Source organism: Colletotrichum higginsianum, chromosome 4, assembly GCF_001672515.1.
Source record: "Colletotrichum higginsianum IMI 349063 chromosome 4, whole genome shotgun sequence".
In the NCBI taxonomy this organism is placed as follows: Eukaryota; Fungi; Ascomycota; class Sordariomycetes; order Glomerellales; family Glomerellaceae; genus Colletotrichum; species Colletotrichum higginsianum.
The window spans coordinates 1,557,188-1,579,626 of NC_030957.1; the positions used below are offsets into that span (position 1 = coordinate 1,557,188).

At 56.1% G+C, this 22,439-nt stretch overlaps 6 protein-coding genes across 6 annotated transcripts; 5 read left to right on the top strand and 1 right to left on the bottom strand.

Moving 5' to 3' along the window:
- Nucleotides 1–138: 138 nt before the first annotated feature.
- Nucleotides 139–4,155, top strand: CH63R_05772 (Transcription initiation factor TFIID subunit 1; the record flags this gene model as incomplete). The annotated part of the gene is made up of 2 exons (XM_018300747.1): nt 139–3,827; nt 4,044–4,155. 2 exons carry the CDS (start codon nt 139–141, stop codon nt 4,153–4,155), a joined length of 3,801 nt encoding a protein of 1,266 aa, XP_018158597.1.
- Nucleotides 4,156–9,835: 5,680 nt separating this feature from the next.
- Nucleotides 9,836–11,908, top strand: CH63R_05773 (MADS-box protein GGM13; the record flags this gene model as incomplete). The annotated part of the gene is made up of 3 exons (XM_018300748.1): nt 9,836–9,891; nt 9,964–10,120; nt 10,175–11,908. 3 exons carry the CDS (start codon nt 9,836–9,838, stop codon nt 11,906–11,908), a joined length of 1,947 nt encoding a protein of 648 aa, XP_018158598.1.
- Nucleotides 11,909–12,767: 859 nt separating this feature from the next.
- CH63R_05774 (DNA repair protein Dds20/Mei5) lies at nt 12,768–13,715 on the top strand (the record flags this gene model as incomplete). The annotated part of the gene is made up of 1 exon (XM_018300749.1): nt 12,768–13,715. One exon carries the CDS (start codon nt 12,768–12,770, stop codon nt 13,713–13,715), a length of 948 nt encoding a protein of 315 aa, XP_018158599.1.
- A 2,297-nt stretch (nt 13,716–16,012) lies between these two features.
- Nucleotides 16,013–16,646, top strand: CH63R_05775 (Ubiquitin-protein ligase sel1; the record flags this gene model as incomplete). The annotated part of the gene is made up of 2 exons (XM_018300750.1): nt 16,013–16,117; nt 16,197–16,646. 2 exons carry the CDS (start codon nt 16,013–16,015, stop codon nt 16,644–16,646), a joined length of 555 nt encoding a protein of 184 aa, XP_018158600.1.
- Nucleotides 16,647–17,181: 535 nt separating this feature from the next.
- Nucleotides 17,182–18,061, bottom strand: CH63R_05776 (uncharacterized protein; the record flags this gene model as incomplete). The annotated part of the gene is made up of 2 exons (XM_018300751.1): nt 17,182–17,831; nt 17,893–18,061. The coding sequence occupies 2 exons, from the start codon at nt 18,059–18,061 to the stop codon at nt 17,182–17,184; spliced, it is 819 nt and encodes a 272-aa protein (XP_018158601.1).
- A 651-nt stretch (nt 18,062–18,712) lies between these two features.
- CH63R_05777 (Alanyl-tRNA synthetase) lies at nt 18,713–22,273 on the top strand (the record flags this gene model as incomplete). Its single annotated transcript, XM_018300752.1, has 3 exons — nt 18,713–19,271; nt 19,426–22,037; nt 22,097–22,273. The coding sequence occupies 3 exons, from the start codon at nt 18,713–18,715 to the stop codon at nt 22,271–22,273; spliced, it is 3,348 nt and encodes a 1,115-aa protein (XP_018158602.1).
- Nucleotides 22,274–22,439: the final 166 nt, after the last annotated feature.

Sequence of the window (22,439 nt, forward strand, 5' to 3'; positions counted from 1 at the left end):
CTTCACGAGCTTGTCCCAAACGAACCGAGTCCCCGACGCATCACCGACAACAGCGAGAGGCATGGTATAGATCTGGAAAAAGTCGGTGCACAATATCGGAGGAGCCAGAGGGGCGATATTCGTGCAGACATCGACGACATGGGCGCCGACACTATCAAGTCTCCGCCACCTCGCGAGGACCTTCAAAAGTCCCAGGACGCTCAGGACGACGAGCAAATCGAACGAACCCTCAGCCAGCTTCAGAATGGCGGCGAGCTTGGAATCACTATCGACGACACACCCTTTGATCAGTCTGGAAAGGCGGACGATGCCCAAGATTTTGAAGACATCAGCGACGATGATCTCCCGGATGAAGAGGAAGGCAACGTCGCTACTTCCTTGTCTGTTCCAGGTCTCACCGATGACGGAGGTACGAGTAACGACACCGACGACCTATTTGGAGATGGCCCTTCTTCCCCGACCGAGGCGCCCGGTCCGCCATCACCAGCTCCACATGTTCACGATTCCGATGATGCCGATGCATCGCAATACCGAGACATCAACTTCGACCCCGAGCCTGGCTACGAGGCTGCCAACCAGGACCCAGAGATTCCAGCTCCCGCAGAGACTGCCGAAGACCTGGTCAAGCAAGCCTGGCCCACCTGGCAGAAGGGTGTCATACTGAAATGGAATGAGCTTTTGCCTCCCAAGAAGGCTCGGTGGATCGAGAAGAAGCCTACCAAGAGACTAAAGACGCTCATGTTTTCCAAACTCACATTGGATCTGGCGGCCGACCAGGAGAAGCTCTTCCGCATTCCCGGGCCTGCTACTGTGACCCGCAAACAGAGGCGCATTGACGACGACGCCAAAGGCCTTGTGACGTGCGCCTTGCAGGAATCTTCTGATGAGGCCGAAGCGGAAGAATTCAACCTGGAGCAGGACTCGGACTCGGAGGCAGTGGCCGGGTTCACGCTCCACGACATTGAGATGGTGTGTGATGACTGGTCCATTCGCATCGAGCAGGCCGAGCAAGACTTCAACAATCAGAAGGCTCAAGAAGCAGCGGCCGAGGCTGCAGCGGCTGCGTCTCTCAAGCGCGCCCACGACGATGCTTTTGACTTTGACTGGGAGGCTGAATTTCTTGAGGACGAAGAATCAAAGCCGCCACCACGGAAGAAGACGCGACCTCCGCCGCCAAAGGGGTTGCCCGAGATTCCTCGATTCACCGCACCCTCATTCGACTCCTTCGAAGATGTAACCAAACGTGCATCCAAACGAGTTGTTCTCGACCTGAACGACCCTTACCTAATTTTGGAAGAAGCCGAATCACAGCGCGGTCCCAAGCGCCAGCGCATTGAGCATAAGATGACGCGCATGGCCAATGGACACATGAGACCCGACTTATCCTCTCGCTTCAACATGTCTAACGATGACGCGTACGAGGCACTGAAGGAGAATCACCAGCACAAGGTCAGAGCGACTCTGGGCAACCTGGCTGTTGAGCACAGCATGCCGGCTCTCAAACTCGCATGGCCCTTCTACAAGGTCAAGCTGGACATTCGCAGAGACGGTTTCCATCGACCTCACTTCAAGTTCGGCAAGCACGAGCGTCAGTTGATCCGATTCAGTAAGCTGGGCTTCCACAAGCGCAAAACGATGAAGGGCAAGGCACACGAAGTTTTTAAAACTACCAAGGATTTGGGCATCACAGACAACTCAACTGCAGTGCTCTTCGAATACTGCGAGAGGACGCCCCCGGTTCTCTCCAACTTTGGCATGGGAAACCGTGTCATCAACTACTATCGCAAAAAGAAGATGGACGACGAGGAGACGCCCCCGAAAATGGAAATTGGCGAGTCACACGTTCTGTTGCCCGAGGACAGGTCACCGTTCGCCATATTTGGCGAGGTTGAAGTCGGACAGACGATGCCTACGTTGCACAACCAGATGTATCGGGCACCCATATTCAAGCACAAGCCGCGGTCCACCGACTTCCTCTGCGTTCGGAGCTCCACAGGCGTGGATGGATCAAGTTGGTACCTGCACAAGATCGATCATCTTTACGTGGTCGGCCAAACATTCCCTTCCGTCGAGGTGCCAGGCCCTCACTCCAGGAAGGTCACCAATGCCTCCAAGAACAGAATCAAGATGATCTCGTATCGCATGATGAGGAGAAACGAGCACAGCCTCGTCAACCTATCGGAGGTAACGAAGCACATTGCCGATAGTACAGATGCCCAAAATAGGCAAAAGCTGAAAGAGTTCCTCGTCTACGCAAAGGTTGAGAAAGGCCTTTGGGGTCTGAGACCGAACGAGCAACTGATGGATGAAAACTCCATCCGTGCCATGATCAAGCCCGAAGACGTATGCTTGATCGACGGCATGCAGCTTGGCATGCAAATGCTGGAAGACGCAGGGTTTGACCCTAACAATGTCAACCTCGAAGAAGAGAACGAGGAGGCCGCCGAAGAAGATGACGAGGAACGCACCGGTGCAGGCACCGCCAAGGGCAGCAAAAAAGCTGCCGAGAAGAACGAGGAGAAGCTGGCCGACAAGATGGCGCCATGGAAGACCAGCAAAGCCTTCATTGATGCGTGCGCCGGCAAGGCCATGTTGAAGCTTCACGGACAGGGCGACCCCACAGGTCACGGCCTTGGTTTCAGTTTCATCAGAACCTCCATGAAGGGCGGTTACATCGAGACTGTTCAGAAGGGTGGTTCCCATACAACTGCGGCCGATGCCATGGCAGCCCATCCGGACACACAGCGGATGAAGAACGGGCACGCTTACAACGTCAAGGAACAAGAGCAAATGTACAGAAAGGGTATTCGCGAAATTTGGGACAAGCAGAAAGCCAGCCTGGAGGACGGCACAGAAAAGGATGATGACCTCGTCGTCCCTCCACCGCCGGATGAAGACGACCGATTCAACCCTCAGAGAGCACAGACCCCCGCGCATGCCGATGAAGGAATGAGTCAAATCACTGGCCTGACAACATCCACCAGTCGGAACCAGCGAAAGAAGCTCAAGATTACCCGAGAAGTCCTCAATGAGCAGGGCGCTGTTGAGCAAAAGGTCATCATCCTTGAAGACCCTGTCATTATAGACCGATACATCAAGAGAAAGAAGGAGTTGGAGTTGGAGGATTTCAAGTACGAACTCCCGCCACGGCTACCCCCTCCCCATCCCCTCTCCGGTCTATCCTTCAACATCCATGCGCTCCCCGCTCACATAGTCATGTGTTTAGTATCTACGAAGGACGACCCACCGGAGTCGCTGACGACGACCGACGTCGCCTGGTTGAGTAGGCAATATCCTTCAGTAGATGCTGAACACCTGATTGACCACCTAGCAGGATTGATAAGGAGCTCGAACGGCTCAACAGGAACAAGCAACGCCGTATCGGACGAGAGCAACAGAAAGGACTCCACCGATCCAAGAGTGGGACCGACGCCGGATCCCCTGAAGCAGAGCGAGCTGCTACTGGCACTACCCGAAAGTGTGCCAATTGTGGACAGGTCGGACACATTAAGACCAACAAGAAGTATTGCTCCCTTTGCTTTTATTCTACCTCCCCGTCCAACCTCAGACCTCAAGAGCATGTTCAGACGTGGGGGAAACCGTCGCTTCGTTCTGCTGTGCAAGTTCCTGCGCAAGCGTCGACGGGCGTCTGTCCGTTCCCCGTCCCCGCCAGTACGAGAAGGCGAAGAGACGCAAAAGCCAAAGCGCCACGAACCCCTAAGCCGAGGGGCCAAGCAGTCAATGGCCAAAAAGCAGGCGGCGAAGAAGCCAGCGGCGTCCAAGGGACAGCCAAAAGAAATGCAGCAACCAAAGGCCAAAAAGTACAGGTACAACAAGTACACCCATAAACCGTACTGGCACACCAGCATCGTCAACAGCGGGGATATACAAGCATCTCGTAGTTCGAATGTTTGACGTCCCAGCACCAACCTTCGTCGCTTATTTGGCTGCTATTTCTTTTTCTGCTGTTCTGTTATCTTCAGTTTCCCACTTGCTTTCTCAAGTTCAATCCTTCCGCAATCATCCAACTGACATTTGCCAAGGCTTTGCCCCATGCTTAATGGCACGATGAAAACCGACAACGGCATCGCGGAACATGGCGGCTTCGGTACCTACAATGCTCCAGCGGGCGGTGCTGGCTCGCCCGGGCCATGAATGCCTCGTGACGATGTCGAGTTCAAACGACAGATTTTAGCAGCTGTCAGAGGCTGCGGCAGACCATACGTCGCAGGGTCGCACACGCCAAAATATGGTTGAGACGGTCGAGAAACCGGGCAGCCGGTAACTGGTTCCGGCGCCTGATAACAAACAACATGCGACTGCTGCAGCTGATCGCCTAAATTACCGACGAACTTTCCAGAACGGGGGAAGATCTCCACACTCAACCGTCCCCGTCCCCAGTTGCTAACAATAGGGACATGCCAAGAAACTCATGCAGGGGCGTGCAGGGCACACACAACCGATCAAGCTGAGGTTGATATTGAAAGAACGTGCGGTCTGTTGCGCGCGAGCGTTTGGGCCAGAAAACTTCTGACGTGAGGTCGGACCGAACACTCCAAAATTGAGATCATGCATTTGACAACCGAGGAAGGATATGGAGTTGGGAACCAAACCTGTGGGCCTTGGGATCTGGACTGGGGTTGATGAACACATGTTATTGGACGACAGAGGATGGATCGCTTTCCGAGGGTGCGCAAAAAGCTAGGTTGGAGGCGGGTTGGCAAGCGGTTAAGCAAGCATGTAGTGATGCATCGGCACGGCGTCTGGTGTTGTTAAGTTTAGCCAAAACCGCGATATGTGGGCAGCTAACCACACACGAAATCATTCCGCAAGTGACTCAATTCCCGGCAATGAATATGTCGTGGCTCTGCAGTGAAGAGAACAAGGCTAGCTCATCATGACCGATTATCCAGGTTAACATGCAGCTCTCGGTCGGGGTAATACGTGTGAAATGGTGGCAGGTTGGTCAAGAGGGCAGGAGACAAGGAAGTTTTCAAGATTGGGGGCTGGTTGACCAGACCGATAACGCATGGAGGTATGACTAGTTTGCAGGAAAGGATGCGGCACGACTGTACGGAGTAATCTGGCATGGGTTCGAGAGGCGGGAGAGTAGGGCAAGGATGGGCATGGTGGAGAAGGGGGGCTTCTCTGTGAGAGAACCAAACTTGAAGTTCCATATGACTGACCATGGCGGACAAAAATTGGCGAATCGGGCAAAATGGGGACGTTTGACCGAGGACATGAGGGGTGATTGGTGGAAGTGCCCGTCTGACATAGGTAGGACGTGGGAATCCGGCGTTGCGAGGTCAAGGGCAGAAAGAACTCCAAGGGGGGAAACAGCAGGCAAGGGAAATGATCGGACGGAACAATGGCAAGGCAACCTGGCGCAACAAGAGCCAGAGCGAGGCCCCGAGCAACGAAGAAGAAACAAGGTTTGACGATGAGGCCACCCGAGCCCCAAGGGTTTTGTCCGCTTGCCAGCCTTGAGGACCTCTTTGAGAGTGCCCGTCATGGTGGGGGAATTGGGGAGAATGAATGATTAGATGAGGAAGTCGGGTGAGGAGGCTGATTGAGTCGTCCGGTCAATTAGGGTCAGTACGGGGACTTTTCGGGTCGCAGAGAAACATGTGGACGGTGATGCGTGATGCGTGATGCGTGAAGAGCGTGGGATGAAGGGCTTTGGACGATGGGCGTTGATTGGCGGGAACTGATCTGTAGGTCGCGTGGCTGCGGAGCGCGTCTCCCCTTCCCGATCGTCAAATACTAAAAATAGGATATTTTTAGAAGCTGCTGCTGCTGCTGCAAGCCTTGAACAAGGATGACATGGAAGACACCGGAGGTGACAGGAACGGGGGGAGGGGTTTTCTGGGAAACAAAGCAGCAAGGCCCAATCGGCTTGCGAATTGCGCCCAGAACGTTCCTCCCATGGGCCTTAGTCTCGAGAAACATGCACGTCGACCTCACACCGTCACAAAAATGATGGTGATGATGATGATTAATTGTGCGTTACGCGCGTTGTGTGTGCTGCACGCCGTACGAGGGACGGGATGGAGGGGAAACAGGGCAGCGAGAGGCTTTTTTGCGGCTGTGCTACAGAACTCCCGATATGGCACCCCCGGAAAGAGGGGTGGGGGGCGATTTGACGTGAGGTTGAGGACAAGCATTCCAAGCATTTCGTTCGCCCTCCCACCTGGCCTCGAATAGATTAGCGCCATGTCGTTGTACATGGCCGGCGCTTAACTCAATCATATGGTTAACTTGAAAGGTGGGATGGCGTTGGGCAATGAGACGGGGAAGAAGGGGGGCTGATTACGTCCTCAGAGGAATGGTTCGGCTAGCAAGTCAGGAGAGGCGAATGACCTTGCCGCGAAACAGACAGAATATCTGTCTGTCGGCATCAAGAGAGAACGCTAATCCCGGCGTCTTTGTTCATGGTTCACGACAGCCCCCGATATAGACGCATGAGAGAGAGAGAGAGAGAGAGAGAGAGAGAGAGAGAGAGAGAGAGAGAGAGAGAGAGAGAGAGAGAGAGAGAGAGAGAGAGAGAGAGAGAAAGAGAGAGGATGTTACTGGTTCCCGGCCTCTCATTGGGTCGCTTCCTAGTCTCGTTCGTCATACAACTACGGTAGCAGACGTGTCTGAACAAGAAGACGGCGAGCCGCAAATTTGGGAGGTTGTTTCCAAAGAAGGACGGGGTCGCGGACGAGGATTGACATCTCTCTGGGGCCGTTTATCTGATGCCGAGCCTCCATGTCGTCTCGAAGCTTGACAGCCACCAAGGTTGGGCAAGGTGTGAATGTCCAAAACGGGTGGGGGGGGGGGGGGGGGGGGCGTATGGTCGTTTCTCGAATAACGAGAGACAGAGACAACATCTCCATTTTTCAGTTCTCAAAACCTGGTGACCAGGGCAGATAGAGTGAGACAATGAACGCGGGGTTTCGTCGACAGTGGGGGAGCGATCTAATTCTAGATGATGGGCGACTGGGTTGGTCAAACAACCATGGGATATACGTGGAAGAGAAGGGTTGTGAAACGAAATGTCCGGCGCAGAACCACGGGAGCGGACGGACTGTGTCGAAGGGCCCTGAACCGTTCGGCCATCGGCCACACCTCCGGCGGAAATGCAGCACCCTGGAGGACGGGTAGTGTTCTGAGGACCTGTCTAGGCGGAGGAATCGTCAGTCGAGGGGTCGTCGGCACACTACCCAGCCTCCCTTTTACCACACGACCTTGGAGGCGGGAGAAGAAGCCAGTCGGGCGTCGGCCAATATACTGGGTACTTGGGTGCTAGGTCGTGGTGATTGGGGCAGCTGGGAAAGGTGTGCGTTCGGTGATGGCTAGCTTGTCGCCAGCCAAGGAGAAGATACTAATACGGGGCGGACGAAGGGGAGGGTCCAGAGTGAAAAAGAAAGGGGAGGGGGAGATACACGACATGACCGCGACGCAGGATCCGTCGACGCCAAGGCTATCCTCGAACTCAATTGTCCAACCTGAAATGCGGTACTGTATGCCGGGACATGATTCGCGAGGGCTGAGTCGGTTTCGACACAACGGAGAATGGATGGCAGATTAGATCCCGTCCTCGGGGGCGCGGCCTGTGCTCTCGGAGAGCGCCCTATCTCCTGTGTGCCCTTGTGGCCTCATCCGTGTGCCTGAATCCAGATGCAAGAGTTCGTTCCTGCGTTCCTGCGTTCCTGCACCGGCGCCGGCGCCGGCGCCGACGGTGGTGGCGGCGCGGTTGTGGTGGTGGGGGAAAAGCTCAAGATGCGGCCCGGGCACATTGTTTGCTCGCTGGATGACAGCCTACATTCCTCCCTCACGGCCCCGCGGCGTTACAGTTCTTTGCTTGGGCGTGGAGAGTAGGCAGCTAGGTCATCGAGCGGATGAGAGGCTTGAGGTGGGTAGAAGGTCCTGAAGGGGTGTGGTGATTAAATCATGAAGGTGATGGTGATGATAAGGATGGAGATTTGGATGGCTAACCAATGGGCAGGCCAAGGTCCAGGGGGAAGGAGTCCGGTTCAGAGTTCCGGCGTCAGTCGAGTCCACTCGAATGTCCAGGTCGAGGCTTGTGGCATGTCAATGCTCAATGCTCGATGCTCTCTGGGCTGATCTGGACCTGGGCCGGTGTTGGTTTGGTGCCGGTAGCTGTAGGTGGTTTTCTCAGGGCGAAGAAGGGTCGCTGTACAGGTATGCGCCCTAATCATCCTCGCGGCGGCCCGCACGCACCTCATGTCTGCTACTATGTACTTGTAGACGTCAGATGTCTTGACGACACCTGCCACATGTATCTTTTCTGCAGTGTCTCGCTAGCGGCAAGACCATCGCAATGGCTGCCGGTACCTTACTCGAGGCGGTATAGTACAAAAGGCCCCACCAGACCCTGGGACAGTGCGCAGGACCTGGGTGGAAATTACGAATGCACACTGTGTAGCTAGCATGCTCTCTGCGCGGCGGCCACAGTGTCCGAAGCCCGTCTCACGTCTTTCCTCATTCCCTGTCCCCTCAGGCTGTCGTTTCACGAGCGTTCGCAACGGCCACCAGGACCCTCCGGTCATACAACCGCACGCTCCAATAGCCCTCGCGACTTTGCCTTGTTGGTGGTAGTGAGGCCCAAAGGTGAGGTGTTACGGCGCAAATGAGGTGAGAACAGGACCGTCTACCTGGATAGAGGAGAAGACGGCGCGAAGGAGGTGTGTGGTCCACTCGCTCGTTGCAATGTGCATGGCAGGGCCTGGAGACAAGAAGAGGGCCCGCAGGCTTCTTCTGCTTCTGCTTCTGGACTCGGCAGGGTAATTGCAGTAAAGACCCCCTCCCCAGGCCCATTTTCTTCCTTCCCCTCTCCCCTCTTTCGTCCCTACACGTCCCGGGATTCGTTTACCATCCATCCCTTGTTACTACTCCTCTTACCAAGGTGCTTGCCTGCTGATACTGCACCGCGCTAAACTGCTCTGCCCAGTGCTGCTCCCGCTCCCCGACAATTTCTGTTCTTGCATCCTTACTGGATCATTTCTCACTCTCACTCTCGCTGCTTGCCCTGCCTCGCGACTGGTACCACCTGCACGTTGCGACTGAGGTGCTGCGCTGCTGCACTGCACTGCACCAAGTAGAACTGCTGGTCCCCTCCACTACCCACTCCCTCCCATCCATCATTCTTATTTTTTCCCCCTTCCCTCCTTCACTGTTTGTCTTCCCACACCCAGCAACGTGAACACGATCGCGTCTATTATTAGAATCATCCACGCCAGATTCAGCCCCATCAACCTGCACCTCACAACGCGACGCCTGTCCATCCCAGACCTGTCGCATCTGCGCTTGTAATGGGATCAATGTACGTTCTGGATGCGTCGTCTCCATCTGCTCTACTCCCCTACTCCAACAACCTTCGTCTGCACCCGCACCCGCTTCAAATACCGTTTGGTCCCGGGTTGCGCTGCCTGGTCCATGTCCAGTTTGACTGACGCATCACCAGTGCGCAACGACAGCCCAAGAGACAGGCTATTTAGATAAAAGCGATCGGCTTGCTCTGGCCGACTCTTGTTTCCACTCGCTCCGTTGATCGGCCAAGCTTGCCGCTCCGACAAGACAAACCCAGCTCTACTCCCGAGCTTCCACGAGCCTCCCTGTCCTTTTGAGACTGATCCGGTCTTCCTCCTCGTTCTCCAAGAGCCAGTCGACGCATCCTCAACCGCAACGGCTGAGACCTCGCCGCCGCCGCCGCGCCATTGCCAATCGGCATCCGAGTCGCTCGCCTCGATATTTCTCTCCGGCCCGGTACCAACGCGCCCGGTCGTCTCGAACCTATTCGCCAACCGCTCACCAGAGCATCTGGATCAAAATGGGACGCAGAAAGATTGAGATCAAAGCCATCAAGGATGACAGGAACCGTTCTGTGTAAGCTCGCTGACCCTCAGTTCCCCTTCGCGCCTCCTACGGGCCCTCGCTGATTTATCGCGTCGCGTATAGCACCTTTTTGAAGAGGAAGGGTGGCCTATTCAAGAAGGCGCACGAGCTTTCCGTCCTGTGCTCTGTGGACGTCGCTGTCTTCATCTTTGGCAGCAACAAGAAGCTGTACGAGTACTCTTCCACAGACATGCGGGAGATGATCACCAGGTATACCTACGTAAGATCTTCGCCACTCGCAAGTTGCAAACGCGGAATGCTGACCTTCGCTTAGCACGGTGGCCCCAACGAGCATAAGGGCCCCTCAGACTTCAACGGCGGCAACGACGAGGACGAAGATGAGGACCCCGAAGGCACGCCGCCGCAGGAGCCTCAAATGATCCCTCCTCAGTTCCAAGGACAAGCTTCTTTCCCCCACATGCGACACCACACGCCGTCAGCGTCTCCTCCCATCCCGAACGGCATGTCTTTTCAGCAGCACCCTGGCCATCCCGTGCAACGCGGCCACACGCCACAGCCTGGCATGGTATCGCGTCCTGGTTCTCGACAAGAAATTCGCCGTATGGGACCGAGTATGGGCCCCCAGCCCGTCGGCCCTGGATCTCAGCAACCTCCCGTCAACGGCTTTGCGTACATGCCTAACCCGGCCATATACAATCCTCAGAATCAATCCAACATGCCCCCAAACATGCCTCACGGACTCCCCCAGCAGCATGGCCCTCAATACCCATCGTACCCCCCTAGCCACCACCCCCCGCACATGCAACAGTACATGGAAGATCAGCGCCGCTCCATGCCGCCCAGCTACCCGCAACCGCAAGGTCAGCAAGGGCCCGGGCCTCAAGTTTCTCGGATCTCGCCATCTCCGCCACAGCCTCCCACCCAGCAATTGCCGCCGCAACCGCCTCAGATCACACCCCCGCCACCACAGCCTCAGCAGCTTGACCATCAGCATCAGCAGCCGCAACCTCCACAGCCTCCACAGCAGCAGCAGCAGCAGTCCCAGGCGCCGCCGCCGCCGCAATCCCAGGAGGCATCAATGCCGGCGCCAATGGAACCGCGATCGGAGCAACAAGAGCGACCCCAACCACCACTTCTGAATACGGACAGCGCAATTAAGAAGCTACCGCAGCGCAAGCAGCACAGCATCTTCACGCCTATTGACGAGAACCGCTCCATCCTATCCCAGCATTTGGCCTCGTTCGCCTCGGAGCAAAACAGCATCAAGGTAGAGTCTAATCGCCCTCCATTCCCTGATCAGAGCAACATCAAGATTGAGGGCAATCGGTCCCAGTCCGTCGATGTCGGCGCCGTATCCCGAACCAATGGTTCCACGACGTCTCCGCCCATACCTTCACGGGCCAGCACTCAGTCTCTAAGTAAGACCCGAAACATCTCAGTATCGTCAATTCCAGAGACAATGTTTACTCCGCCGTCTCGCACCAACAGCATGAAGCTTGGAGGTGGTGCGCGGCCGCGTTTGAGGGTGGAGATTCCCGACGAACCTTCGGATGGCGGTAGCGCAACTGCCGAGTCAAACTCTCCTCGCAACTCAACCGACACTACATCCCAGACGACTCGGCGCCACGCATCCGAGTCACATTCTTCCGGCATGGTGCTGCCGCCACCATCCCCGTCAGCCCAAACGCTTTTGTCGGCTGGCGCTACGGGCCCGCCAAACCCGTTTGCCCGCCCGCCTCCCCAGCAAAACAACAACATGAATATTGACACACCCGTGTCCGCTCTCCCATCCCGATTCTTGAACAACGAGTTCTTACCTAGCCCCAGCAGTTTTTACCCGGAGTGGTATTCGCGGGGCGGCAGTGACAGCAACACACTGCCTAGTCCTTTGAACTTTGCGACTCCCGTTGTCGGCTCTGGTCCCAGTTTCTTGAGAGACGACAACAACACGGGCACGAAGCGCAAGAGCCCCGAGATCAGCATAAGCGGACCACACGAGGGTCCCGAGGTTGGCAACGAGCCCAAGAGAGTGCGGGTCGATTCTTGATACCATTTCCCCCCTTCATTTTACCGCTTTGGCTGTACCATTCATCTGCACCCTGGCCTCGTTCGGCCCATTCACGGAGTGCATTTGGTTCTATGATACCTCTGATATTTTTTACTTCACGGCATAAGCGTCACGTAGAATATTTAGTTCACATTCTCTTCTATACATATCCGTGTCGGCGGAGGGTCACGCTGCATCGACAGGCGCAAAACAGGGGTTATGGACGAGTGCTACTTTGTTTTTCTTCGTCCCTTTTTCTTTGACTTTGGATTGGTGGGGGACTACTTGCCATCTCCGGAATGGCTTAGGGTTCGTGATGTGCATACGGACATGTGAGATGACTGCGAGCGTGGAAAAGGCTGGCTTACAGCGAACGGTGGAGGACCCAACGGGCGCATTGTTTAATTCCTGTGGTATACTAGGGCAGTGGTTGATTAGTTCGAATGAGTTGTTTGATCTGGACCCTCTGCATGTTCGTCCAGACTACCTTGAGAAATGACTTGCAGACCGGCCAAGATCTTGGCGGCAGTGATTATGAGGTCGACTTACGGCGCGGCCTGCAGTTGCACTAATAACAATGTAATTCAATATCCCGAGCTTTCCAGTCTTGAGATGACGGGTCTTGTTTTTCAACTCGAGAATCCAAAAGGTGGTGCATCATTTGTTAATCACTGCGTCAGACAGAACGGATCGAAAAATCCTCCTGTAACACCAACCAAAAAGGGTGAAAACCACCCACCCCCCCCCCCCCCCCCCCCCCCACGTCGACCAAGCGCTCCGTGCGTCACTTCACCACCTGTTCGGCGTCGAGAGCAAGACACAGTCTTTGATTACCCACGTGGTAGCACAAGTGCACACAATGTTCACCCCAGCCGCAAAACGAAGAAGGGTAGATGTTGCCAACGAGACGCTTCGGAAACCCTTCAAGTCACCCATGGTGCGGGACCGGGAGGCGGGACCCGACACCGCCGCCGAGGATGGTGCAGCACCATCTCCGCCACCGAAGCCGAACTGGGAGACCCGTGCGGACTCGGACTCGGGTGCAGGTCCGGGTAGCACAACGGCCGCGTCGGTTGCCACGAGGCCGCGACCAGTTGGGCTTCAGGCCGTGACGCCGGCGAAGCAGATGGGCGCACCCTCGCGCCGGCCGTTCAGTGTGCCACGGCCACAGTTACATCCGGGGGCGTCTCCTTCGCCAACAAGGGGGGTTCTTCACGGAACTGGGTCGGTCGCAAAGGGCGGAGCTTCGATGCCGGGCAGTAGTAAGGTCACGAGGGAGGCCGAGGGCAGAGAGGAGATCATCCGGCAGGCTGGCCGGATCCGCAGCGCGGGCGAGGGCGAGACGGACGAGGAGCTTGTGGGGTTGATTGAGAAGTGGAGGGCGGCGGGCCGGATCGCGGCGGAGGAAGTGTTTGAGGGTTCTCGGGAGAGGGTGGAAGGGATGGGCGGATTGAAGGGTATGAGGAAAGCTCAGAGGGAAGACGGTGTCCGATTTGCGAAGAGGATGCGCGAGGAAGAGAAGCATGACGAGGAAAGGCGCCGTGGGAGAGTTGATGCGGATGGATATGTTGAGGAGGAGGGGGAGAGGGAGCAGTCGCCTCGGGAGTTGAGAGTTAATGATGATGGAGGTGAGGTGTGTGAAGATGATGAGGAGGTCGAGGTGAGTACTACGAGAACCGGGGACGGGGAGGAGCGAGGCGCTAACGACAGACAGGAGTTCACCATGGGCACAATGCTCAGGAGCATGAACATCGACTTTGACATCATTGGATACGATGAGGACGCCGGATGGTGGAGAGACGGGTGAGCTACGAATGGCCTCCCGCTCGTCGTCGGTCGTCGACTCCCACACGAATATGACGAGCCCGCCACTGCGTACGCTAACACGTATTGCGAGAACAACATACGGCTTCCGAAGTCTGAGCGACTCGAAGGGTTTCGGTCACTCAGCTCGGGCCTCTCGGAAGATAAAATAGAACGAAAAGGGCAACGACTGCATGTCTTCCTGCGCACATCATCATCATCCCACGAACGCATGCACCCCCGCATCTCTTCCAGTCGATTGACTGAGTTTCTTCCGAGTTGCGGACGACCATCGAATCTCGGATCCGGAGCCGAGCTAGCGGCTGAGTTATTCGAGCATATACCCAAGGGCGCACCCGCACATGCAGGCAGGAGCGCCAGCCCTACGTAAGGAAGGTGAGAGGCGGGCTAAACTCTATATTTGGGTTGTTTTTGCCGGCAAGCTTATCGAGTTCTTTTGTCTGATATGGACGAAAGAAGTTGGGTGGACGGACGAGGAGAGATGTCAGTCACGATGTGAAAGGGGAGACAGTACACACATGTAGTGTGCACGTGCAGATGCGAGAGACATTGAAGATGTATGAACATGGATCTACCCGATTCAGCCATCACACCCATACATCATTTCCGTGTGAAATGGAGCTTCGTTTCTACGCCCGTCCCTCACTAAGCCCTAACGCTCACGAACTTTTGCTCAACTATGAGGCTTGGGTGCTAGCTGCTGATGGATCTACGCGGTGTTTGTTGATTTGCGAATGGACGGCCCACCCCTCCAACATCGTTCTCGTCTTACAATACATGGAGCTGAACCATAAGGCCGGCTGACGAGGACGTGTGGCTGACGCCGGTCGATTGATCCGATGTTGTCATCGATTTAAGGAAGGACGAGCAAATGTGAAGCACCGATCGAGGTTTGGATTGGCCACGGGCATGGCGCGTCGTGGTTGCGTACTGCGTACAATGCTCGTCGGCATCCACGTACCTGATCCCAAGTTATTCTTACGCGAGGTTGCCCCTCCCCCCCGGGGGGGGGGCATATGGCACTGAGGCCGCGAACCAGATGCTGCAGTCATAAGGGCACACACAGCCATGACGGAAAAAAGACCAATGGAGAGGGAAGATACGATGGCTGTTTTCTTCACTCCTAAGTCTCACTTATGAAGACCCGAGAACAGAATGTTCACGATTCGGCCATCGACGTTTTTCCACGAACTCGATGAAGAGCCACGAACCAGCCAAAGTGATGTTGGGCAGCGAAAGTTGGGGGTTAGAAACGAAGTAGACTCGACGGGCGAGACTGAGGGGGGAAACCCTCCAGAAAAACGTAGTCTGCTTCAAAGCACGGGGTCACCGCCCAGTCCGCTTCTCCTCTGCCTACCGTCCTCCCGTCGCGATGGATGGGAAACACTGCACTGTGGCGGCCCAGAGGATGGTGGGTGGCCTCTCAGACCGCTGATGTCCACGACTCACGGAGGACTGGCCAGTGTTTGTTGTTTCTGTTTGCGAGAGAGAGGAGTGTGTGTGTGCTTCCTACTGTGTAGAATGTCGAGTGTCGTAGCACGCCGTTCGGGACCCGAGATGGATGAAACGACTCTCGTGCTTCAGGGCTGCCGCAGAGTTGCACACGAACCGCCGTCGTCAGTGGTCACACTCCTCGACGACCTCCAGCTGGACCCTTTCAGCCAATGGAGGCCAATGGAGGCCAATGAGGCCCCGTCCATGCACCCCAACCTCCCAAAACCGACCCCGTCCCACCCCCTGGACGCCCGTGGAGAACAAAGTTAACGATGCCGGCACCCATGTCCGAGCATAACTAGAAAAGATGTGGATACCTGTGGATGCATACGCGTAGTATTAGAGTACAGAGTACCTGGTAGTAAGTGGCTGGTCGAATGCTCTCATCGCTCTTGTTTTCCCGTTTGGAGCGATTCAAATAAACCGTCCACCCGCTGCATCTCCAAGTCTTGGCAGAGCCAGGAACCATTATACACACTCTTTCACCCCCTTCCCCTACTCGTCACCACACGCTAGCTACCCTTGCTCGCTCGTTGGTTGTCAAAACGACTTGGCTTGGTCTAACTCCGGCGTAGCTGATCTGCAGACGTTGCACCCGCCGAATGCCAACCACAGGTGAGCCAAAAAAACACAAAAACAAAAAAAGGAACCCCGGAATAAGCTCGAATTCGGCGTGGAGCTGCCAGCGAAAAGGGACCGGGCTGGACCGGACCGACTAGATTGGACTGAATTTGGATATAGAGGGAACGACCGACAGGGCGAAAGCAAAGGAGACTATACGTCACGATGGACGCCTACTTGGTTGCTCGGCAGACTGCGGCCAACTCCAACGAACTCCCTCCCGGCTGGGTCATCCAGAATGGACGAGCGATTCCCTGGTGGTATAGTCGGGTAAGAACCCCTCCCCCTCATCTCTCCCTTTCCTTCTCTCTCTCTATGCACTCCGACTCTAACAAATCCCACAAAACAGACGGGCGTCATCGTCAAGTGGTCCGTCTTCCTCGGCCTCACGACGCTCTTCGCCGCCTTCCTCGTCATCGGCTACGTCCACGGCAAGCGTCGCATGAAGAAGGGCCTTATCCCGCTTGGCTACCACCGCTGGCTCTTCAGCCGCGCCCAGCTCGCTCGCGTCGACAGCCGCTATGCCTGGCCCACCGCCTCCTACAACACCTACCGCCCGGAATACTACAACACCCACCCGAACGCCCCGGCCGGCGGCTATTATGGCATGCAGGGGATGCCGCCGCCCACCTACGATCCCAACGCCGCTAGGCCTCCCGTCTACGCGCCCCCCGACGGCGGTTCCAAGGTTGACCCGTCCCAAGAGTACGGCGTCTCGCCGCCCGCCGGGCCGCCCCCGCCACCCGCCGCCGTCGCGGCGAACCATGCCGGGCAGGCTTACCCGTACAGGTCGCAGTGAGTGGGAGGACTGCGAAGGGGTGGCGCGGAGAATGAAGACGCGTGGTTTTCTTGTTGCGTTCGGCGTTCCAAACCGGCTTTTTCTCTATTTTCTTTCTTCATCCCCCCCCTCTTCCATATCTCTATTTAGAAAGGTCGTGTTGCTCATTGCTAGCTCGAGATGAGATTCAAGACGAGACGAGGTGGGATATAACCGAGACGCAAATCAAGACGGGGATCGTCAACGAGAATTGGCTGGGTTCGTCATGTATACCTAGAGGCCACAAGGTCTCGCGGGCATCTAGGCTGGACGCCTCATTCACCGGGGACTACTAGGACGCCTTGACTATAACACATGTATATTGTACAATGCAGCACTGTTCCTGCCTAATCGATAAGAAATTATACATGCCAGTGGAACGCCTTACTGACCCGGGCCGTGAATCGCCGTGGGCTCTCCTTCTCTTTCTTGGTTGCAGCAACTCGTTGATATCCGTAGCGGCCGTGGGAATCGTCACAAAATATGTTAAAAGCACTTGCCTTATTTCTTCGTCCCCCTAGTCCACGTCCATAGCGTCGGGGTCGTAGTCTACGAATGCCGAAGCCTCGGTCGGGGTCAGGAAACTGGGCACACTAGCGCTGACCGGCTGTTGGGACTCGAGAATGGGGGCGCCGACGGGTTGCTGAGGGACGAAAGGTGGCGGCATCTGCACGGCGGGTGTGCCTTTGCCCTCTCGTTCGAGACGCTGCCTCTCACGCATACGGGCCCGGGATTCGACGATGGCCTTGCGGACGCTGTCTTGCTCGCGTGGAATGGTCAAGGATGTGGGTTCGTTGTACAAGATCACCTGCATGCCGGCAAGTTCGCCCTGATCGTTGGCCAGAATGGAGGGTGGAATGCGCGTAGCGCGCAGGTGCTTCTCAATGTCCGGCAGGAAGACCAGTTTGCCGTCGTCGGTCTCGCTCTCGGAGGATGAGAGCTCGTCGTCGATGCTGTAGATGTAGACCTTGTGCTTGGTATCGTCGAGCTGCATCACTTCCTGATTGTGTGATAGCGGAGGTGGTGGATTGCAATGGCGACGGCGGCGATGGTTGGTCGGAGAGGTGGAGGCCGTTGACGACGAGGATGTGGGAACAGCGGCGTTTGGCGACACGGAAGATGGAGTCGGCTCCTCCACCGGGACATAAAGTTTCTGGCCATTCTTCTCTGCATGCAGTTTTAGCATCCAAATATGCCAAGAAAACCTAACCGGGGTGTTGGACTGTACCTAGATTCAACAGACTGAGTCTTTTGGACAGACGTTCGTTGTCCTGGGACTCAGCTTTTCTTTTGCGCCGTAACTGTCTCGCCGGTTGATGTTGCTGGTGCTGCTGATCCGGCTCCAGCGCGTGGGAGTCCAGCGCATGGGAGGGAGATTGGGCCCCGTGCAGCAACATGTTTTCGGCGACTTTTTGCTGGAACTTTCTCGCGCGCGTCGGGATTCTCACCCAATCCTTTCCTGCTGCACCCCTACACTTCTACTACCAAACCTCTCTTTTCACAACGCTGCTGGCCCGACGACTACGACGACGCCAACAGTAACAGCAACGGACAACGGAACCCGATACGATGGTCAATTAATCCAATCCCCGCAGTGGCCACTTATATCGCAGCAAAGAGAGACACGACAGGAGCAGCTGAGCAGCAGCCGAGCACAAAGGCGCCGCCAATCGCCAATCGGGGGTGACTAGAGGTCGTCGTTGGTATTTCCTAAGCGTGGGATAGGAGAGGTGCGGCACGGCTGCTCTCGAATCGCCGTTTCCGGAAGAGTAGGGAATATCCCGTCGCGAAGCGAAGAACGCAGTTGGCTCCAGAGCCAATCCGAAATCCGCACGCCTGAGTTGGAAACAGCAGTCTTTTTTCCCCCGGTTCGTTTGCTGGTAAGACAACAACCGACAGACTTGCTTGCTCGCTTTTCTGTGAGGTTTCGTTCGGAGTCGAGCCGTGAGAAGAAGGAGAGAAAGATAGAGAGAGAGGAGACGCTGCGCAATTTCCAGTTCGTCCGTCCAGGTGGTTGTATTTGAGGGGAAGGGCAAAGCCAGAGAGGAATGACGGCGGGAGGAGCTGTTATGCTCGTACGAGGGGCGCGGGCGCATTCACAGGCGCTCAGCTGTGGCGGATGGCCTGGGTCGGGGAGCTCTGGCGCTTTTGTACTGGCCTTGAGTCGTTCCCGGCGGGCTTGTAGAAGTTTCTACGAAAGCACCGGGCCAGACAGCTCCTTGGGGCCGCCCCTACCACGCCTGCGTCCGCATCCGCTCCCGCTATCGCTGCCCCTCCTACCCCGAAGCAATGCGAATGCAGCTGCCGCGCTAACAAGCTGCCCACCCCGCCAAAAGAGTCACAGCTGTGCCGGCCCTGATAAAATGCCCACCTCCTCCACATCTGCAATCAAACCCTCTTTTTGCTGGACTCGAGCGTCGGTCGGATCCCAGACAAATACACTTACGACGCCGTCTGGTCTCATCTCATCAAGTGCCATCTTCCCGCAGAGGCGCTTCCATTCTACTTCGACATCACCCGCTGCAGTCATGGCTGAGCCAAAGTGGCCCGGCGCCGTTGTGCGCAAGACTTTCCTCGAGTTCTTCGAGAAGAGGGGCCACACTATTGGTACGATATCACCAAACCCCTCCATGCTACCAATGCCACGGCATAGAATTGTTCTGTCGGCCTTGTGTCTATTGATCACACATCTTATGACCGCTCTTTTGGCTTCGTCAACTTGCACAGCTTCGGTTGGCTGACTCGTCTTACTCTATCACAGTTCCCTCCTCCTCCGTCGTCCCTCACAATGACCCCACCTTGCTCTTCACCAATGCGGGCATGAACCAGTTCAAGCCCATCTTCCTTGGAACGATCTCAAAGGCCGATCCCATGTACTCCCTGAAGCGTGCGACCGACACCCAGAAGTGCATTCGTGCTGGTGGCAAGCACAACGATCTCGACGATGTCGGCAAGGACAGCTACCACCACACCTTCTTCGAGATGCTGGGCAACTGGTCCTTCGGAGACTACTTTAAGAAGGACGCAATTGAGATGTCTTGGGAGCTTCTGACAAAGGTCTACGGCCTGGACCCTTCCCGTCTGTACGTCACCTACTTCGAGGGCAACCCCGACATGGGCCTCGAGCCCGACCTGGAGGCCAAGGGCCTGTGGCAATCTGTTGGTGTCCCCGAGGACCACATCCTGCCCGGTAACATGAAGGACAACTTCTGGGAGATGGGCGACCAAGGGCCCTGCGGACCTTGCAGTGAGGTTCACTACGACAAGATCGGCGGCCGCAACGCCTCTGACTTGGTCAACCAGGATGACCCCATGGTTGTCGAGATCTGGAACAACGTTTTCATCCAGTACGACCGCCAGCCCGATAGATCTCTGAAGTCCCTGCCCGCAAAGCACGTCGATACCGGCATGGGTTTCGAGCGTCTCGTGTCCGCCCTCCAGAACACCGTCTCCAACTACGCCACCGATATTTTCACACCCTTGTTTCAGAGGATAGAAGAGGTCACCGGCGCCAGACCGTACACTGACAAGTACGGCGCTGACGACGTTGATGGCATCGACACCGCTTACCGTGTCGTTGCTGATCACATACGCCTGTTAACCTTCTCCATGTCCGACGGCGCTGTTCCCAACAACGACGGACGCGGATATGTCGTTCGCCGAGTCTTGCGTCGCGGCGTTCGTTATGCCCGCAAGTACTTCAACGCCGAGATCGGATCCTTCTTCTCCAAGATTCTCCCTGCTCTTGTTGACCAGATGGGCGAGCAGTTCCCTGAAATCGTCAAAAAGCAGCAGGACATCAGGGAGATTCTGGATGAGGAGGAGGAGGCCTTCGCCCGTACCCTTGACCGTGGTGAGGCACAGTTCGAGAAGTATGCCAACGCTGCCATCAAAAAGGGCGAGAAGAAGCTCTCTGGTGCCGAGGTCTGGAGACTTTACGACACTTTTGGCTTCCCTGTGGATCTGACCAAGCTCATGGCCGAGGAGCGTAAGCTTGAGATCGACGACGACGAGGTCAAGGTTGCTCAAGACAAGGCTCGTGAGGCCAGCAAAGTCGTCAAGAACTCCGTCCAGACCTTCGCAAAGCTAAACGTTCATCAAATTGCCGAGCTTGAGCAACAACTCAACGTTGCGAGAACGGATGACGAGGGTAAGTACGTCAAGGGTGACTCCAAGGCCAAGGTACAACTGATCTACGACGGCAAGGCCTTTGTCAAGTCAACCAAGGATGTTGCCGAGAACACTCCCCTGGGTCTGTTGCTGGACAAGACCAACTTCTACGCCGAGTCCGGTGGCCAGGTCGCTGACACTGGGCGCATCGTCATTGATGATGTTGCCGAGTTCAAGGTCCTGGATGTACAGAACTACGGAGGGTATATTGTCCACAACGGTTACCTCGAGTATGGCACGTTGTCATCCGGCAACGAGGTGATCTGCGAATACGATGAGCTGAGGAGATCTCCCATCCGCAATAACCACACCGGTACCCACATCCTCAATCACTCTCTTCGCGAAGTCCTCGGCGACGACATTAACCAAAAGGGCTCTTTGGTGGACAACGAGAAGTTGCGTTTTGACTTTTCCCACAAGACTGCCGTGACCATTCCTGAGCTGAAGAAGATCGAGGACTTCTCCAACTCGTACATCCGCCAGAACGGCAAGATTTACGCCAAGGAAGTGGATCTCGACCTGGCCAAGGGAATCGAGGGTGTCCGCGCTGTATTCGGCGAGACATACCCCAACCCCGTCCGTGTTGTGTCCGTTGGCGTTGATGTCGACACGCTGCTTGGCAACCCCAAGAACCCTGAATGGCGCAAGGTCAGCGTTGAGTTCTGCGGTGGAACTCACGTCGAGCAGACCGGGCTCATCAAGGACCTGGTCATCGTCGAGGAGAGCGGCATTGCCAAGGGTATCCGCCGCATCATCGCCTACACGGGCGATGCTGCGCACCAGGTGCAGCGTGAGGCTGACGAGTTCTCCAAGCGTCTGGATGCACTCGAGGCGTTGCCTTTCGGCCCCGAGAAGGAGCAGGAGATCAAGACGACCCAGCACGCTCTGAACCAGCTGACCATCTCCACTCTCACCAAGGAGGACATCAAGAAGCGGTTTGACAAGATCATCAAGTCTGTCACTGACGAGCAGAAGAAGCGCCAGAAGGCCGAGGCCAAGACTGCGCTCGACACCGTTGTCGCTCACTTCGATAAGAACAAGGACTCCAAGTGGTTCGTCGGCCAGCTCCCCATCTCTGCCAACGCCAAGGCCATCGGCGAGGTTGTCAAGCACTTTCAATCCAAGGACAAGGAGCGCTCCGTCTACCTTTTTGGTGGGAGCAAGAACGAGGGCTCGGTTGCCCATGGTGTCTATGTTGGAACTGTAAGTCGTCACTGGAACGTCCGTCCATCCGCTGTGAAGTCGAGCTAACCCGGACCTAGCACCTGTCCTCTCAAGGCGTTACTGCAGAGCAATGGGCTGCTCAGGTTAGCGGAGTTGTCGGAGGTAAATCCGGCGGCAAGGAGCCTACCCGTCAAGGACAGGGCACCAATGCCGAGAACTTGGATGAAGCTGTCGCCACGGCGGAGAGGTGGCTCAAGGAGAAGCTCAGCATTTGAGCGTCATACAGGAGATTCCCGCCATCGCGCTGCAGAGGCATGCCTGGCTCACACAATCTACTTTTTAAACGGGAATTAGATGGACACAGGAATATGGACAGGATGATTATGTTGTGATCCGGACGATCGCATCGGAGCGGTTCACCGACTTATCAAAAGCTTGTCT